The sequence below is a fragment of the Aegilops tauschii genome, chromosome 7 (assembly GCF_002575655.3).
Source record: "Aegilops tauschii subsp. strangulata cultivar AL8/78 chromosome 7, Aet v6.0, whole genome shotgun sequence".
Taxonomy (NCBI): Eukaryota; Viridiplantae; Streptophyta; class Magnoliopsida; order Poales; family Poaceae; genus Aegilops; species Aegilops tauschii.
This window is the reverse complement of record NC_053041.3, coordinates 460,631,329-460,650,561: the sequence shown is the minus strand read 5'-3', so window position 1 is coordinate 460,650,561 and position 19,233 is coordinate 460,631,329. Positions and strand designations below refer to the sequence as shown.

The following is a 19,233-nucleotide window of genomic DNA, read 5'->3' as shown; positions in this document are numbered from 1 at the left end:
TTCAAAGTTTGCAAATTGCAGTGGCGTTTTCCAAAGTTTGCAAAAATTGCAGTGGAATTTTTCAAAGTTTGGAAATTGCAGTGACATTTTTATGAATCGCCATAATTGGAGTGTGATTTATCTAATTTGTTTTTGAGACGGAAGGAGGGTGTCAACTGGGCTGTGTGGGGCACTCTGGCCTATCTAGACAACCTTCTCTTTTATGTTTACCACAGACCAGCCCAGTAGTTTTTTTCTTTCTGAAAATGGCTAGCCCAGTTTTTTTTGTGATTTGCCAAGTAAGTCGCTTTGTCAGGCCTGTTGGGCTGCAAATCTTTCAAGACGAGGAGAGCTTCATTCGGCTGGACGAGAAAATGGCCTATCAGTAATGAGAAATGGGCTGTACATTTTTAAAACACATCAAACCGGCAATTAGTTTCAAATTTCTTTTTTTCATTTCGAGATTTTAAATTGCATTAATTTTTATGCATGGACAATTTGTTGGATTTTATATTGATATACATTTATTTTTAAAATTAGTTTGAATGTGACTCAAAATTTCGGGATTAAAAACAGTTCGGACCGCACCGAAATATGCAAAATTTCGTATAATTTTTTAACCGTGGCCACAATATGGGCTGTAATGCTAACAAAAAGAATATGGGCTCCAAAAAAACCTTAAGAATTAGCAAATGGGCTGTAAATTATTAGAAATAATGGCAGATGGGTTGTATGCTGTTTTCCACAGATTTGAGGCTTTCAAAAAAAAAGGTTGACGCACAAGCCGTGACTGTTGGATGTCCATCCAATGGCCGTCGTGCTTCTTGAATCTCTGCTCTTCCTGCTCCAGCCACTCAAATAAGCGCCGGCGGGACTACCTGCTCCCTCCTCCCCGCGGCCGGCTGTGCTGCCGCGCAGGCCTCACCGCCCCACTGTACTCACATCGCTGGCCTAGCCATCCCTCTACTCACCCACACCTGCTGTTATTCTCCGGCAACGGCAGACGAACCAGTAAACCCTCATACAGTCGTACTCCCCTACGCGTGGGAAACAACTGCCGAGTCTTCCCTGCCTCCGTGTCGTTCCCTTCCTAGGCCTCGCCGTCGTCCACTGCCCTGGTGCTCTCGGCGCGGCCTGGTCAACGTGGTCAACGACCGACATGCATCTGAAGTGGACTGTACGTGGAGAGGCTGACAGATGGGTCCACGGAAAGGGCCTCTGTATTAATGATTCCTCCTCCTGACATCTGGGACCCACCGAAAGGGCCTCTGTATTTCGCGAAAAAACGTTACCGCCGTTGACAGCTCGGACCCACCAGCTATATCTTCGCACGCAAGGAAGTGCGTCCTTATTATGCACACAAAAATGAATACTCCCCCTGCTAGCTGGGACCCAGTATAGTGGCAGGCTGACTTGTGGGCCTACTAAGTTGACGGGGACGGAGGGCTTTGTCAACTTAGTCAATATGCACGATTCTAGCTCCAGTGACCGTACGATGTCCATCCAACGGCCATGGTGCTTCTTCAACCTCTGGTCTTGTTGCTCCAGCCGCCCAAAGCAGCACCGGTCGTGCCGCATGCTCCTGCCTCCCGTCGCCGGCTGTGCTGTCGTGGAGGCATCACCGCCCCCTACTATTCCCATCGCTGGTCAGGCCCTGCGGCGATGGCAGCCTCACACCGCAGCCGAACCAGTGAACCCTTGTACTCCTCTCCGCGCGGGCTTCCACTGCTGTGTCTTCCCCAGCTCTGCGTCATCCCCTTCCTAGGCCTTGCCGCCATAAACCACCCTGGTGCTCTCGGCGCGGCATGCTCAACGTGGTCAAGGAACGGCTTCCATCCGAAGTGGACTGTACGTGGAGAGGCTGACAGTTGGGTCTACGGCCGACATGCATCTGAAGTGGACTGTACGTGGAGAGGCTAACAGCTGGGTCCACGGCCGCACGCAAGGAAATGCCTCCTTATTACGCGCAAAATAATGATTCCTCCACCTGTCATCAGGGACCCACCGAAAGGGCCTCTGTATTTCATGAAAAAAACATAACCGCCGCTGACAGCTTGGACCCACCAGCTATATCTTCGCACGCAAGGAAGTGCCTCCTTATTACGCACAAAAAAAATGAATACTCCCCCCTGCTAGCTGTGACCCAGTATAGTGGCAGGCTGACTTGTGGGCCTACTAAGTTGACGGGGACGGAGGGCTTTGTCAACTTAGTCAATATGCACGATTCTAGCTCGAGTGACCGTACGATGTCCATCCAACGGCCGTAGTGCTTCTTCAACCTCTGGTCTTGTTGCTCCAGCCGCCCAAAGCAGCGGCGGTTGTGCCGCATGCTCCTGCCTCCCGTGGTCGGCTGTGCCGCCGCGGAGGCCTCAGCGCCCCCTACTATCCCACCACTGGCCAGGCCCTGCGGCGACGGTAGCCGAACCAGTGGACTCTCGTACTCCTCTCCGCGCGGGCTTCCACTGCCGCGTCTTCCCCGGCTCCGCGTCGTCCCCTTCCTAGGCCTCGCCATCGTCCACCGCCCTGGTGCTCTCGGCGCGGCGTGGTCAACGTAGTCAAGGAACGGCTTCCATCAGACGTGGACTATACGTGGAGAGGCTGACAGCTGGGTCCATGGCCGCAGCAAGGAAGTGCCTCCTTATTACGCGCAAAATAATTATTCCTCCACCTGACAACGGGGACCCACCAGACGGGCCACCGTATTTCACGAAAAAAACGTTTCCCCCTGACTGCTGGGACCCACCAGCTACATCTTCGCACGCAAGGAAGTGCGTCCGGGCAAAAAAAATGATTCGCCCCCTGACTGCTGGGACCCACCAGCTACATCTTCGCAAGCAAGGAAGTGCCTGACAGTCGGGACCCACCTGGTCGAAGCGTACGTAGCGTTGTCATTCTGGTCGCGAACGTGTACATACATACTGGTCGATGTAGAGGCGTGCACGTGTCGTAGTAGAGGCGCGCACGTAGCATGTACACGTACGTAGAACGGCCAGTGTGCAACAAAGAAAATACGGCCACGTACGTACATACGGGCAGGGTCTCGAACGCCTACTCGCGCATACGTACGGCCAGGGCTCGTGTACATGGATGGGTCGGAACGGAGAAACAGCGTCATCGTCGTGTTCATGGGGAGCCAACCGGCTGGGTCGGAACGGAATGCGTCGTCATGTTCATCGGGAGGGCTTGGACGGAACAGCCGATGGAAACGAGGCCTGGCGTACCGCAGAACGGAGGAAACGGCCTTGTGTTCGACCGGCCATGTTCGAAACGGGATCCTGTTCATCGGGAGGGGTCTGGCGTACCGCAAAACGGAGGAAACGGACCTCCTACGGTCGAAACGGGGGTCCTGTTAATCGGGAGGGGTGTGGCGTACCGCAAAACGGAGGAAACGGACTTGTGTTGGAGCGCTACGGTCGAAACGGGGGTCCTGTTCATCGGGAGGGGTGTGGCGTACCGCAAAACGGGACTCCACGGGATACTGTTCATCTCCATCATCGACCCCCTCTAGCCTCCACGGGCTACTGTTCATCCACCGTCGACCTCCTCTAGCCTCCACCTGCGACTGTTCATCCACGGGCTCCTGTTCATCCAGCCTCCACCGCGTGCTACTCCACCGGCTACTGTTCAACCAACCCTCTCCACGGGCTCCTGTTCAACCACCCCTCCACATGCTACTGTTCATCCAGCCCTCCACCGTCTACTGTTCATCCTGCCCTCCATGGGGTGGTCCTGTTCATCCTGCCCTCCACGGGGTCCTGTTCATCCAGCCCCAACCGGCTCGAACGATCGGGGGTCCTGTTCATCCACCCCCACCGGGAACTGTTCATCCAAACCCCCCAGCAACGCTCACTGTTCATCAAGAGGCAACGCCACGGGGTCCTGTTCATCCATCCCCACCGGGAACTGTTCATCCAACCCCCCCCCCAGCAATGCTCACTGTTCATCTAGAGGCAGCATCGATCGGCTTTAGTTAGCAGCAGTAGCGAAGGAATCGCTCGATCGGGTTCAGTTAACAGCCATCGATCGATCGCTCGGGTTTAGTAACGCGTAGCCTGCAGTGCAATCGCTCGGGTTCAGTTAGAGCCCAACGCCTCGCACCCACGCGTGTGCGTGTACGAGAGAAACGTGCATCGCTCGGCCCCCACCACCCACCGTAACCGGGAACACCCTGATATTTTCCTCGCCCTCGCTTCTACCATGGTTTTTTCCGTCATGGACGGCCCAAAGAATGTCATGCAGCTGCGTCTCCGGCCCGCCCAGGATGTAAAGCCCATTTTCTGTCATGATTTTTTGTCATAGAAGTAGGACCCCACTACATCTGTGATGATACCGTGTTTTGTCACAATTATCGTCATAGAAGTGTCATAAGTATGACAGAAAAAGAATTCGTTCGGCCCAAAATGTCACGGATGTGTCTTTTTTTGTAGTGTAATCCAGTGCATCAGTTTCAGATGACTAATCTGGTGAAACAATCCACTTCACAATTTCAAAAATGCATGTAACTTGAGAAACATGTACTCGTGCATCCACTTCACAAATTATAGTAGTTCATCTTGTTTTGAAACAAGTTTGATGAAATTTTTAGGGAGTAGTACTAGTACAACGGATGAATGAACATTAGTTTTGGGTTACCATTTTGTGGCCGCTGCGATGTGGTACACCAAGCAGAGTTCCTCGACGCACAACTGCAGGACTGCTGCCATCTGGGATGTTCATCGTTGCTGGTGTACTCCACATCAACTCCGATGAAGCTGGGATACAAGTCGCCGCCCTTCATCCTGAGCCTGCTCATCATATCGTCGGCCTTGTCTGGTTCGCTGGTGCAGACGATCTCCAGCGTCTCCTTGCCGTGGAGCTCAACCCCTGTGAGGGTTGTGGTGTACGCGCGCTTCTCGCCGGGGACGTGAACGTCGTCGAGGTTGGTGCTCTTGTTGGATGTCTCGCCATGATGACGCTTGGCGGACGGTTCCTCCGCCATCGCCCTCCTCCGACGACTGTTGGCTTGGGAGAGAGAAGTTTTTGGGTTGTCTGTGGTGGAGACGGAAGCGGCGATGGTGGTTCTGGGAATGAGGCAGAGATGGAAGACAATGGGTTATTTCCCAGCGCGTCGACGGGGATGTGTGGGAGGCGGTTCGTCGGGGACATGGGTGTAGTGGTCGTGGGGGTTGCCGTTTGCAGTCCCTTGTGGCAACCGCCTAGTGGGTGGCGCGGGTTGTCACGCCCCCGATTCAATCGTACACTAATCATACACGCAAATGTGTACGATCAAGATCAGGGACTCACGGGAAGATATCACAACACAACTCTAGACACAAATCAAAATAATACAAGCTTTATATTACAAGCGAGGGGCCTCGAGGGCTCGAATACATAGCTCGATACACAAGAGTCAGCGGAAGCAACAATATCTGAGTACAGACATAAGTTAAACAAGTTTTGCCTTAAGAAGGCTAACACAAACATCAACGTCGAATAGGCAAGGCCTCCTGCCTGGGACCTCCTAACTACTCCTGGTCGTCGGCCGCCTCCACGTAGTACTAGGCATCGGCGGTGGCATCTGGCTCCTGGGACCCACCATCTGATTGCGACAACCAGAAAGAAGAAAGAAGGGGGGAAAAGGGGGAGCAAAGCAACCGTGAGTACTCATCCAAAGTACTCACAAGCATCAGATCTAAACTAAGTATGCATTGGTATCAAATGGAAGGGCTGTATCTATGTATTGAACTGCAGAAAGCCAGAATAGAGGGAAAGGCCTAGCCTATCGAAGACTAGCATCTTCAAGCAGCTCTGAGCATCTTGCAGCATGTAGAAGAGTAAAGAGTAGCATTTTATAATTAACAAGCATGTTGTAGAACTAATGCCCAGAGATCCTTCCTCGACTCCCTGCGAGAAAGCAATCTCAGAGCCACATATCCATCACATGTCTCAAGTAACCAGTTCTACTTATAATAGATCAGGATACAAGTCTGAACGTCCATTACCATGGACACGGTATTCGAATATATGTCTTCCCTGCAGGGGTGCACCACGTTACCCAACATGCTCGATCACTCTGGCCGGACACATCTTTCTGGGGTCAATGCCCAGCCTCGAAAGATCAACACGTCGCAGCCCTACATAGGCTCAGCAGAGAGGTCCCCGCCGGTCTACATCCAAAGCACTCCAGGGTCTGGGCCCATCGCCCGTTGCACTCCGGGTCGTTGTGCGCAAGGGGATACCAGCACCACCCGTGAAGTGGATGGCACGATCCGGCCCGGCCACAATGCTGAACTGGACGTCTGACAAAGCTTCGGCTGATACTACGACGTCGAGGCCCATAACTATTCTCGCGTGGTGGTTAGTGCGTAAAGGCCAGAGGCCAACTCAGAACAAATACCCAAACCTGTTATTGCATTAACAATTAAAGTAGTGATGGTCGTCGGGACAAGTCCGGAGCTACCACCCCCTCCTGGGTGATACCGCTAAACAGCCAGCCGCCACCGTCACATCGCACGGGTGCTCTCCAGGCCCGCCGGACTTTCACCAATGTCTCAAGTAAAGTCAAGGTAACCGTGTGTCCAAACATCAAGGGGAAAACCCGAGGAATCACCCCCGGTGGATTCCACTCGATGTAATCGTCAAGGTGAACGTAAGAGGAACCACCCTCGAGGTTCACACTTGAGGTGTTGCACGTCAGAGCCGTATCGGAATGGTGAACAAGGAAATCACCCTCATTGACCACGACCGAATAGCTACATTACAGAGATCTCATCAGGAGTGATATATGAGGTTCCACCCTTGGCACTCGATGGTAACTCTGCAGAGTCGAGCAACAAAAAGGGGCGTGATGTGATGTGAGGTGTCGGGCTCTGGTCGTCGATCACGTTGATCAGGTCATCGATGATGAAGCAGAGGCAACAAGGACAGGTGGGGTTCACTGATGGATCACTATCCAACCTATACTAAGCAATTTAGGATAAGCAGGTAGGTAACAATAGCAGGTACAAAAGCAGGCTATGCATCAGAATAGGAGCAATCAAATACGGTAGCAAAATCTAATGCAAGCATGAGAGATTGGAATGAGCGATATCGGGATGATCAAAGGGGGGCCTTGCCTGGAAGCTCCGCTGAAAGGGAAGAAGGGTCGTCGTCGTCGACGTAGTCGATCACAGGGGCATCAATAGCGGTCTCGGGGTCTACCGGAGAGAAGAGGGGGAAGAAACAGTAAATATAATGCAAACAGATGCAACACAGATGCATGAAGGCGGTAACACGCAGGGGTAGGGGTGTTCTAACGCGGTGCTACACGATACCGGCGAAGGGGATAACATCCGGAAAGTTTTCCCGGAGTTAGGAATTTTTGGACAGATGAAACGGAGGGGGACGGTTGCATGTTCGCTATGCTAGGGATGTGTGGCGGACGAACGGACCGCGTGTTCGGATTCGTCACATTTTTCTGAGCAACTTTCATGTATAAAACCTTTTCATCCGAGTTACGGATTATTTTATATGATTTTCTAAAGTTTTAAAACAATATTCTGAAATTACTATTAATTCGAAAATAAAGAATAAATGCTAGGGGTACCCAGCTCTATATACACAAAAGTGCACACAGAGGATGACAAGTGGGCCACGGGTCCTAGTTGACCCAGTCAACTACCCAGTCAGAGTTGACCGGTCAAAGTGAACAGCGTCAGTGGGACCCAGCTGTCATAGACAGTAGCTAACTTTATTTTGGTTATTTATTTTAATCTCTAGGGGACCCAGATGTAATTGTCTCATAATTTTAGACAAGGGTTATTTAACCCACGGGGCCCATCTGTCATTTGCTAATAGGCTAATTAGCACTAAACTAATATAATACTAAGCTACACTTAACCTAATTAGACAATGACCGGCCATCAGTGGACATAGCCCAGCCGGCCACGCACACAGCCATATACAGGGGCCTTGGCGGCCATGGCTAGGTGCGCTAGTAGAAGAAGCAAGTGATCAGTAGCACCTAGTAGCAATCAGCGGCAAGAGCAAGCAGTAGCACGTAAGAGAGCAGCAGCAACGCCGCAGGCGAGGCCATGCGCGGGCACGGGCGGAGGTGGCTGCATGTGAGCGCGGGGAGCGGTAGTGGCGGCGGAGCATGCGTGCGGGGTGAGCCGAGCGTGGGCAGGGGCGGCGCAGCGCGACAGTAGCCGGAGGTGGCAGCAGTGCAAAGCAGCATCGCCAAGGAGCAGCAGCGTGGCAAACAGTTACGCGTACGCATACATGAGAGCTCGGGTGTGCTCGGGAACAGCAGCTGCGGCAACAAATCAAGGGGGCAAGGAGGGGGATGGACGCGGCTCACTGCGAGGGAGGTCGTGGACGTGCTCGGAACCACGGGGAGGCGCCAGTGGTGGAGATCGACGGTGATGGTGCCATGGCCGTGGCGGGAAGACGACCAGATGGCGAGGTTGTGGAAGGCTTCACCTGGAACTGGAGGTTGTAGGCGATGCAGACAAGGCCGGCGGAGCTCTAGATCATGTCCTCGCGGGTCGGGGACGGCTCCGGCCATGGGAGCGGCGGTGGTGCGGCCATGGACGTGCTTGGGGCAGGGGAGATCTGTGGGCAGGGAGAGAGGGAAGGAGTGGGGGAGCCAGGGGCAAGTGGGGAGGGGAGATAAGGGGAGCGAGGCGCCGCGGGGTGGGGCGTGGCCTTATCCCCTCGCTGGGGCGGCGCCGACGAGGTGGCTCGGTGCGAGCACGCGCCCTGTAGCGGTCTGAGACCGATGAACAGGAAGGAGATGGGGGGTTCATCCCGTGCGGGGAGCTGGGCTAGGCCGAGGGAAACAGGGGAGGGGGCCTTTTCTTTTCATTTACTTTTTTATAGTTTCTGGTTTTCTATCTAGTTTTATTTTATTTTATTTTAGTTTTGTAAGATATAACACTAGCCCCTAAATTAGTATTAATAACTAAGCCTTTGCCACAAACAATTTCTCACTTTAATAAGAATAGGTTTATATTTGTTTATTATTTAAAGGCATTTAATAATTGTTTTTAGTCTCTGTTATATTCACAAAAGGGCATTTAAATACTTTCAAAAGTGTTGGGTCACCACCAAAATTAGTTATGTAATATTTGCCACACTTTGAACATTTTAGTTTGCATGTTTGAGAAAGTTTAAATTTAGACTTTAATTTGAGTTTGAATTTGAATTATGCCTTGGATCAAAAGAGGATTAGCAACAGTAATACGATGACATGGCATTATAGCAGAGGATTACTATAGCTTAATTACCCGGGCGTTACACGGGTGGTGGCCTGGAAGAACGAACCGTCCAAGTCAAGGTTTTTTACTCTTGCACTGAGTAGTCTTGTCAAGCTGTACTTATCAGCTGCTTATCCCACTTGCACGTCTCAGGGGTGGTGATGATGGCATTTTGCAGTGTTTAAGTGACGTATGCTTTGTGATGTTTTTCCGTGTGGAGGTTAAGTCTTGTTTTTCCACTGAAGTCTTATACACTAGTTGATCTCAAAACATTTTTCACTGCCCTGGGAGTTGTTGCTCAAAACTGGGACTTAATTTTTTTTTCATCTGTCCCAACCTAAGTTAGGCCTTTTATAGTTTTTGTATTCTCTTTTTTTAGTGCACTTATGGTTTAGTGCTCTGTGAACTGAATTGTAATTTCATACGGCGTACGGTTTTGAAATTTGGTGGCACAGTGGTGTGGGTGGCCTGATTGGTCCTGCTTTTTTAGTACCGATGTCATATGTATGTTTGAATGAGTTTTTTTATGGGGATTGAGATTATTTTATGACAAAATTGTTTATTGAGGTGTGGATAAATTTTATATAAATAAGAAATTTAGCATAATTGACAAACATTTATCTATTTGAACTTCTTGCATTTTAGTAGTTGAACTAGTCAGATTTTATATAAATAAGAAATTTAGCAGAAGTGACAAACATTTATCTATTTGAACTTCTTGCATTTTAGTAGTTGAACTTTTCAGATTTTATATAAATAAGAAATTTAGCATAATTGACAAACATTATCTATTTGAACTTCTTACATTTTAGTAGTTGAACTTGAAAGTAATATTTAATTCGGTGTTTTAAATTATGTACATTTAACAGATAGGCTATTAAGTTCTCTGCTTTTTAGAGTTTCGTTGTTTTTGTATCATATTTTTCCTTTTTTTATCATCCGTGGTGCAAAGCTAAAATTATTTTTATTTTTATTTTTCGTATTTAAAGTTATTGCCTGCGAACTAGTATTTGAACTTTTATATTTTCAGTTTTCGAAAAAAAATTGTAGTTTATATTTCTTTGCCCCGCGCTCTGCTTTTGTTTAACTGGCCTTATTGGTGGGGTGTTTGTAGATGATGGAGGCTATTGGGCCGTTTTCTAGCCCAAATGGCTCGCGCGGGCGTTTTGGGGACTGCTGGATGTGCGTGTGCTCTGGGTTTAGTCCCACCTCACTAAGGGAGGAGGCTCTCGACCTATTTATAAGCGCGGCCGAGTCCTACTCGTCGAACTCCTTTGAATACTTACCTGAGCGCTTATACACGGCGCTCTCTCTCTCTCATGACCTGTGGGCCCTGGTCGGCTGGCCCTGCGTTGTGCGGATTACTAGGGATTCGCCGACGGTTTCACCGTGGGCTTGAGTTCAAGTATCTAGCAGCGTCAGGGCCTGCCTGTCCTTGGGCGGTCAATTTTTACTTTTTTTGGTTTGACTCCACCAGTAACTTGGACTGATACTTTTTGTTCTAGTTCTGTGGAAGTATTATTTTTTCATGTGAAGTTTTTTGCCTTGTTTTTGTGTTTATTTTTGTGATTATTCTCAAGGGTCTTCTGGTGTCATTTTCAGCACTATGGTACTTGCGTGTAGACTAAGTTGTACTGATAGTCCATTCATAGTAGCACTTATGTTCTTAGTCTGACATTTTTTTGGGGGGGATTACGGACTGATGCTTCTTTGTAATTTTTATTGTAGTAAGTATGTACTGTCCGATCAAGTGTACTAGTACTGTCATTCTTAGTCTGCAAGTGACCAACATAAGTGTGTGCTGATGCTTCTTAACTTTTTTTGTTTGTAGTGTTAATTTTGTAGCAGCTACATATGAATGAGAACAGTACATGAAGTACTAAGAATTTCTGCTTCAACTTTTGAAGCGTTGTTAAGCAACTCAAATTGTGCTGATTGTTTTGAATGTTATGTTTTCTATACAATACTGAATCCAAACTACACATGGAACAACGTTGTGTGATTAGTTGCTTCATAGCTAGTACTTTAGAGCAGCCACAAAGTTCCATTCAGAAGCTACTTTGAATTTGAAATGATGGATTAACAAAATACAAAGCTACCAAACTTATATATTGAGATAAGCAAAACAATGTACTTGATGACATAAGTAAACTTGTTCAACCATGACAAGCACGGCATAATCATACTGGTTCAACCCAACAAGAGCAAACTACTAATTTTAAGCAACAAGATAAAAGGCAAGCACAAGCGGAAGGAAAACGAAGGCAGGCTTTGATGTATCTTCATCCCTAAAAGGGGCAGAAGGGGTGGTCATAGTAGTGGTCATCCTCCCGCGCTTTTGCAATTTCCCAACCATTTGTGATGTTGTCGATCATGTTCCATGACTTGTACGCGGCGTACGCATCTACTCCTGCGTACTCGATGAGGTTGTCTGGCAGCGGGCTGATCCCCCACAGTTTGTGGTCTTCCAGCGTGTCGATGTTCTTCTTCATGCCTTTGTAGAATGGGTGGATGACGCTGGCTGCAACATCAATCAAGGAGTCGTACTCTTTTCCGGTGTATGGAACTCTCCAAAAGCGCTGAATGTCGATGTACTTGTTGGGGTTGATCGTCGGAAGGCCAGACATCATCATCTTCTCTTTGTCGCTTTCAATGCTGAAACCAGCAAATGTGAACAACCTCTCATGCTTCAGCATCTCGTTGAGGCGCTTGGGCCTGCAAGGGGAGAGACATTTTGAAGATTAGCATTACTTTGATGTTTGAATTCTTCATTTTTGTTTTGTTTTACAAGCGATGAATCCATGAAGTAGATGCTTATATAGCATAATTAATGGATGAATGTACTTCAGAAATTAGTAAACAAAGTTCTGTAATTAAATTCAAGTACATCATGTTATTTTTCTTTTTGGATTATACACAGTTTGAGCCAATGTTGTATGTGCTGCTTTAGTACTAGTTTATTTACTTTTATTGAATTGGACAACACATACCAGTGCTTCAGCAAGTTCTTAGTTTTTTTGCTTATGAAAATAACATTAGACCAAATTCAGAAACTAGTTCACTACATCAAGTTCAGAAACATCTTTTTAATACATTGAGTACAGAAACTACACTATCGGATCAAGATCAGATACTACACTAGTACATCAACTTCAGAAATTAATCTTCTGCAAGATTTTTCAAATAGTAATCCAGTGCATCAGGTTCAAAAATACATTTATAGTGTATTTACTTGAGAAAATGCAGTAGTGCATCCACTTTCACAAACCACACTAGTACATCTAGTTGGGAAACAAGTTTGATGAAATTTTCAGGATAGAGTACTAATTAAACAGATGAACCAAACAGGGGCAAATGAGTAGGATGGGTCACCATTTCGTGGCCGCTGCGATGTGGTACACCAGGCAGAGTTCTTCCACGCACAACTGCAGGACTCCTACCATCTGGGGAGGTTCGTCTTCCCTTGTGTAGTGCACACCAAGGCCGACGATCTTACAACGCAAGCCGCCAGCCTTCCTCCAGAGCTTGGAGATCATCTCATCGGCCTTGTCTGGTTCGCTGGTGCAGACGATCTCCAGCGTCTCCTTGCCGTGGAGCTCAACCCATGTGAGCATTTTGGTGTACGCGCGCTTCTCGCCGGGGACGTGAACATCGTCGAGGTTGTAGCTCTTGTCGGACGTCTCGCCATGATGACGCTTGGCTGATGGTTCCTCCACCATTGCCCTCCTCTGGCGACTATGGGCTTGGGAGAGAGAAGTTTCTGGGTTGTCTGTGGTGGAGACGAAAGCGGCGATGGTGGTTCTGGGAATGAGGCAGAGATGGAAGACAATGGGTTATTTCCAGGGCGTGGACGGGGATGTGTGGGAGGCGGTTTGTCGGGGACGTGGGAGTAGTGGTCGTGGGGGTCGCCGTTTGCAGTCCCTTGTGGCAACCGCCCAGTGGGTGGCGCGGGCGGTGGCCTGGAAGAATGAACCGTCCAAGCCAATTTCTTTGCCAGGGTATTAATCTAGTCGAACTGAGTAGTCTTGTCAAGCTGTACTTATCAGTTGCTTTATCCCACTTGCTCGTCTCTGGGCCGGTGACGATGGCATTTTACTGTCGCACTGATCCGTCTCGTCAAGCTGTACTTATCAGCTGCTTATCCCACTTGCACGTGTCAGGGTTGGTGATGATGGAGGTTTGTACTTCTCTACTGTGGGTACTTGGACTGGTGATTGAAGTGTAACTGAACTTACCAAATACCAGTCGGACTGTGCGTGCCGTGCTAATCTTTCTTTAAAACATTTTTTGTTTTTTTGAAAGGATTGTTTATATCAACATAATCTTTGAAAGTATTTTTACAGATAAATTAGTTTTTCATCAGCACAGGTGTATTATATTTGCATTTTCTTGAGGTAATTATTATTCTGTACTGATGGACTTTCTGAACTAGGACTGGCAGAACCAGACATAGCTTGTTTTTTGAAATGATGTTTTTTGAGGTGTTCACGGGTGTGTTTGGTTACTCTGCCTTGTATCTGACGAGTGAGAAATATCAGTACTGATGTGTGTGAGGGTTTAGATTTTCCTTAACATATTTTTGCTGAGTTACTGGTCGATAGTAGTGTTGTGTCAGATAATCCAGATAAGTTTTTTTCAAATATATTTGTGATTGCATTCAAAAGGATTATCAAATGGTTTACATAATAATGTCACTGGTCCAGCGGGCACAAATCACAAATTATATCTTAACTATAGTACTGATCGATAAATCGACGATAAAGCTAAATAAGTTTTGGTAACGACAGTGTTTCTGAAATGTTTTCTCATTGTGTACCGAGGCAACTGAGACTACAAGCTTATTTTTCAGTTGACGCAGCAGCATAGCCACTATGGATTCTTCAGTCTTGAGCTCCTCCTAACTGGCCCCGAATGTTGTCCCTTGCTGGCTCCCTTTCCTGGTTGAGCCTTGGCAGCTTCATCATCAGTTTCAGTTTCCTCATCCCCAATACTGTCATCTTCATTGTCTTCGTCTGATTGGTCGTCATTCTCGTCAAACTCTTCTTCTTCATCCTCTTCATTTGATTTTTTGGAACTCAGGACCTTGCCCTGTTTCTGTTCAGCGCCACTGACCTCCTTGCCCACTTTGCACGTGCGGGCATTATGTCTGTCAGTTCCCCCACACTTGCGGCAAGTGTAGCTGTTACGTGTGTCATCTCCATTGGTAGAAACCTGGGCGGCTCCAATCTGCTTCTGCAGTGTTTGCTTGTTGACAGTGGCATCTGTGCGGAGTGAGCATGTGCGGTAATTATGGTTGGTCACGACGTTGCAGAATCCGCATGCCCTTATCCCGAGAGGTTTGCCATTCGGGCCAAATTCCACGCGCCTGATGGGGCATGGCGGCTTTTTGGCTGCTGCTTTTGCTGCTTGCGTCTTACTCTTCCTCCCCTTTGTGTTTGAGAATATGGGTGGTTTAATCACCCTGTCCTGCTGCTGCTGGTAGGATGTCCTGTTGTCATGTCGTTCGCCTACAGCACCATCTAGCTCATGATCTTGCATGTGAGAATGTTGCTGCTCTTGAGTGTGCACATGGGCAAGCTCTGGTTGCTGTTTCTCATCTTCCTCGTTGTCGAATGGGTCAATAGCTCCCAGATGGTTCATCTCGGATAACATTGTAGCAATATCCTGCTCAATAGCTTCATTGTCCGCGACACCCCCGTTTTCAGCAGAATGCATGGCGTCGAGTTCTTCTTCAAGTTTGTCCATGACGACCCATGACCTCGCCATTTGCTCTTGGATTCTCAAGCTTTTTCTGTGCACCCTCATGTTCAGCGTCGGCAGTGAGCTTTCAGTGCAATATTGGGATGCCTTGTTTGAAGCTACTGTCCTCAAGTCATTTCTGTTGAATGTTGGCTGGATGTTCAGGCGTTTGGTGTATCTCCTGAGGATGTATTTCTCTGGAATGCTGGCAGCCTTAATTGCCTCCATCATGCATAGGACATGCACGCAGAAATACCTGTATTTTTTGGAAGAGGTGAATGTTTTTTGTCATTTCATTCAAACAAAAACTTTGCGAAAATAAGTAGTACAGTATGTAACATCTTTTTTTAGTCCTTACCTGTGTGGTCCCATAGCTTGCACTCGCATTCATATATTTCTCCCACGGGGTCTGCAACCACCTGGAACGCGTGCTGAGACCACGCACACAGTTTTTGCGGGTTGTTGTAGCGCACGAGGTACTTTGTGGGCTCTTCTGTCTCTGTCGCCATGAAGAGTGTGCTCAGTTTTAGCCTTTTCCTGATCTTGCTGTGCACAGCTCGTGAGTAAAGCTTTGCCATCTGGGTGTCAAACCCATAGAAGGTCAGCGTGTTTTGTTCCTTCTGCCCATGCAAGAATGATGACCAAATTATTAGTTTTCTCGCAGCAAAAACTTGTCTAACTAATAAAGTTTTACTTTAGTAAGCATGTTATTTTGTCTCAAGACAGGTGATATAGCTGTACCCTGTTAGCCAATATCTCCTGGTTCTTTGTCTGCCTCCTGGTTTTGACGCAGGAGTTTACCTGGCTGACAAACCGATGTAGGTTTTATCTCTCACTTACAAAGTTCCTCTAAGCACATAGTTCATGGTCTCACTTCGTTGTGTGGATGTCATTTTGGCGTAGAAAATTTCTTTGAAGTAGGCTGATATCCATCTCTCACACTCGTTCCACATGGCCACCATCGTGGCATCACATGGAGGTTGTACCTATCCGTGAGTCCTTTCCAAGCAGCCTCAAACTCAGTTGGCATGAGGGGCCAGTTGAGGATTGATGTGAATTCATCCTTAAAGTCTTTGTGCAGGTTGTACAGGTATGCGAGGTGTTCCCTGTACTTCTTCATAATGTGCCGGCGGCACAGCTTGTGTACTGTGTTCTTGAAAGCATCTGGGATCGCCAAAGCCATTGCCGGGCACTGGTCTGGTAATGAGAAAAGAGACGTGGAGTGGTCAGCAGATGGTAGTGCATATATACAAATAGAACTGACACAACATTTTTACTGTGTTATTTTCCTTTTTTAGGGGGGGTGGTTGGGGTTGGTTTTGGCGGTTGTACCTGTGAGGATGCATGTAGGAGCCTTCCCTCTCATGCACCTTAAAAATGTCTTGAACAACCATCTGAATGAATCTGCATCCTCATCTCTTATCAGGGCGTAACCAAAGAATGTAGTCTGTAAGTGGTTGTTAGTACCCACAAACACCCCAAGTGGCATATGGTACTTGTTGGTCTTATATGTGGTGTCAAACCTTACACAGTCACCAAAGTCCTGATACGCCCCTCGGCAGCTTGCGTTCGCCCAGAATATGTTCTTAACTCTATCGGACTCATCAAGTTGCATGTCACAGAAGAATTCCCTGTTTATAGCTTTCATCTCCCTGAAGAAGTTGACAGTCTTTAGGACATCATTCACATCATCCATCCTTGAATTCTTTGCTTTGCTGCATATTAAAAGCGAACAGTCATTCAAAAATGCATGTTGAACTGGCGTCAGGTCATGCATAGCGTAATATGTTTGTACTGACAGAGGAAAAAAGATGGAGGAGGTTTATGGGAGGAGAACAAGTTTGTATTTGCAGGTTAATCAGGTCTTTCGCATTCATTTCGAGGAAGTAGCTACCGGGGTCATCGCCGCCCAGTATGCTCATGATTTGCGCGTGTTCAATGCCTTTGAACTGCAGGTACTTGACGTACTCCAAGATTGTTTTGTCAAAGTTTTTGTGGGAGTGCAAGAAGACAAGCATTTGAGGGGGTCAGCTGTAGCCTGTGGTTGTGTTCCCAGACTATCTCTTTTAGGACAAGTGTTCCGTCCTTTTCCTTCTTCAGCCTCATTTTAGCCCCGCAGTTAGTCCTGGTTGTCGTCTTGTTCTGCTGTCTATTTGCTTCTGACACCTTCGACTCATAGACTCCATAGCACGTGCAATAAAGGTAGACTCTGGTCTTAACCTTTGAGCCTTCCCTGACAGCAAACCCCGCGTGTTTTGCATAGACGTTGTAGAAGTCCTTTGCTTCTTTGAAAGTTTCAAAGCGCATCTCTAGCCTTGGCAGAACGTAAGCTTCTATGTTAGGTGGCTGCACGCAACAGTGAGCAAACAAAAACGCAGTTATGAAAATGTTAGATGGGGTGGTATGTACTGTGCTTGTATGTTTTTTTTGAATGGATACTTACATGTGTATAGCTCTGTGCTGCCTCCGGTGTTTGCTGTTCACCCTGGTGTATGGGCGCAGGTGGTGTCACCCTTGGCACATGCAGCAATGCATCTCTTGGAGGGAGCAATGTTGACGAAGATCTCCGTCTCTCATTGTACGGCCGTCTCCCCTCAGATTCGTTGTGAGGTTGCTCCTATCTATATGGCTCATATCTTGTACTTTGGACCCTGCTAGAGTGGCCAAAATTTCTGTCTCTTTGGCCTGGTCTTCCCGTCGTAACCGCTTTTGCAGCATGGATGATTGATGTTGACGGAGCGACTGGTGGAAGCATGTGTGTCCTTGCTTTTCTGCATGCGCTATGGAAGACAAACATTTGTTGTTGGGGAAATTGTTGACCTTGTTGCAACCCAGAAGTGGCAAAGCTTGTATTCCCAGATATCGGTGTTTGCTGCATAGAAGAACATGTCCGTACTTCTGATGATTCCGGTGTAGCTTGAAATCTGCCTGTATTGTTGAAGTATCCAGGTGCTATTTCTGGTGTTACCCAACCAGACGCGGCCCCATATCTGCTTGGCTCATCAAACCCTCGCTGCATGTGCCGCCTTTCATGTTTCTGCAATGACATTCAATAGTTTTGGGATTAATCTTTTCTGCTTTTTTGACGTATACATGCTATGGGTAACATGTCATGCACTGAAGGCAATGTACACGTTGAACTTGCATTGCTGGCCTATATTAAACTTTGTTCTCCATTTTGTATCTGCTTTAGTTTTCAGTCGAACTGATGAACATACATGTTCAGCACTGATGTACCGATGTACTGATTTTTAGCACTGCTTGTAGACCGAACATTGAACTTCATCTGTTATAGAAAGTTTTTTTATCTTTTCCCTATAACTGATGCATAAACATTTGGTGCACTGATTGCAATTTGAACATTGAACTTCAGATATGTATGGACATGCATATATATATAACTGATGCATGTCTTCTCTTTTTTTCATCTATAACTTATGCAGCTACACTAGAAGTACTCCTAGTTTATATATCATTGAACTTACTGTGTAACAAGTGTATATTTTGTTTAACAGCATTCTTTCACTAGTTCGAACTGACGCAACTACACGACATGTACTTTTAGAAATAACATCATACAACTTGCAGTGGTAGCTGAACCTTATATAAAGCCTAGTAGCTACTTGGACTGATGCATAAGTTTATGTTTTTTGGCTTGAACTAAAGCTAGCATATTAGAGGTACTGACAGTAACCTCGACATCCAAATTGTGCATCAAGTGGCAGGGGTGTAATGAACTGATGCAAGCATTTGCAATGTACTATCAGGTTCTTCTTCATAGCAGGACTGATGAACTGATGGACTGACACAAACGTGGGAAGCAGACATTACCTCCAGTGGACTGACTTCTTCTTCCTCCTCTCGTGGGCGGCGTACTGGCATGTTCTTGAGAGGCAGCGCCATTGATGCAGCTCCTGCTTGTGGTGGACGTCCGGCGACGAGGTCCGGGGAGGCAACGCCTTGCGGGGATCACGGCCCCAGAGAAGGAGCCCCGGTGAGGGAGGGAGGCTGGAGATGGGGATCATGGCCCTGTAGAAGGAGCCCCGACGACGGAGGGAGGCAGGAGGCGGGGATCACGGCCCCGGAGAAGGATCCCCGGCGATGAAGGGAGGCAGGAGGCGGGGATCACGGCCCCGTCATTGGATCCGGAGACGGAGGGAGGCAGGAGGCGGGGATCACGGCCCCGTCGTTGGATCCGGCGATGGAGGGAGGCAAGAGGCGGCGGCGGATCCGTCGCCGGCTAGTCACGGCACCGTGGGCTCCCTCACTCCGGCTGCCGCCATTGCTCGCTCGCCCACGA

The 19,233-nt window shown here is 47.9% G+C and overlaps 3 protein-coding genes across 3 annotated transcripts in view; all 3 read right to left on the bottom strand.

Annotated features, from left to right (window-relative positions):
• LOC141027266 (uncharacterized) overlaps positions 1 to 4,957 on the bottom strand; it is a 31,602-nt gene extending 26,645 nt beyond the window's left edge. Inside the window, exon 1 of the mRNA XM_073504254.1 lies at positions 4,710 to 4,957. Coding sequence (XP_073360355.1) covers positions 4,710 to 4,957 — 248 coding nt within the window. The remainder of the gene's footprint in view (positions 1 to 4,709) is intronic.
• Positions 4,958 to 11,482: 6,525 nt separating this feature from the next.
• Positions 11,483 to 12,913, bottom strand: LOC141027265 (uncharacterized). Its single transcript, XM_073504253.1, has 2 exons — positions 12,567 to 12,913; positions 11,483 to 11,909 (listed from the first exon to the last, which is right to left on the bottom strand). The coding sequence occupies exons 1-2, from the start codon at positions 12,911 to 12,913 to the stop codon at positions 11,483 to 11,485; spliced, it is 774 nt and encodes a 257-aa protein (XP_073360354.1).
• A 2,247-nt stretch (positions 12,914 to 15,160) lies between these two features.
• On the bottom strand, positions 15,161 to 18,836 carry LOC109770910 (protein FAR1-RELATED SEQUENCE 3-like). The gene is made up of 8 exons (XM_020329626.1): positions 18,765 to 18,836; positions 17,902 to 17,970; positions 17,179 to 17,279; positions 16,266 to 16,648; positions 15,920 to 16,130; positions 15,675 to 15,738; positions 15,292 to 15,553; positions 15,161 to 15,189 (listed from the first exon to the last, which is right to left on the bottom strand). Exons 1-8 carry the CDS (start codon positions 18,834 to 18,836, stop codon positions 15,161 to 15,163), a joined length of 1,191 nt encoding a protein of 396 aa, XP_020185215.1.
• Between the last annotated feature and the right edge of the window lie 397 nt (positions 18,837 to 19,233).

Excerpts from the sequence above, each read along its gene's own strand:
- LOC109770910 (XM_020329626.1), bottom strand. The coding sequence starts at position 18,836 with ATGGCGCTGCCTCTCAAGAACATGCCAGTACGCCGCCCACGAGAGGAG. Across the intron at positions 15,739-15,919 it reads TGGAAAGGACTCACGGATAG|CCAGGTAAACTCCTGCGTCA; the intron begins GTACAACCTCCA and ends TCGGTTTGTCAG. Across the intron at positions 15,554-15,674 it reads AGGAGATATTGGCTAACAGG|AAGGAACAAAACACGCTGAC; the intron begins GTACAGCTATAT and ends TTGCATGGGCAG.
- LOC141027265 (XM_073504253.1), bottom strand. The coding sequence starts at position 12,913 with ATGGTGGAGGAACCATCAGCCAAGCGTCATCATGGCGAGACGTCCGAC. Across the intron at positions 11,910-12,566 it reads ATCGCAGCGGCCACGAAATG|GCCCAAGCGCCTCAACGAGA; the intron begins GTGACCCATCCT and ends CTCCCCTTGCAG.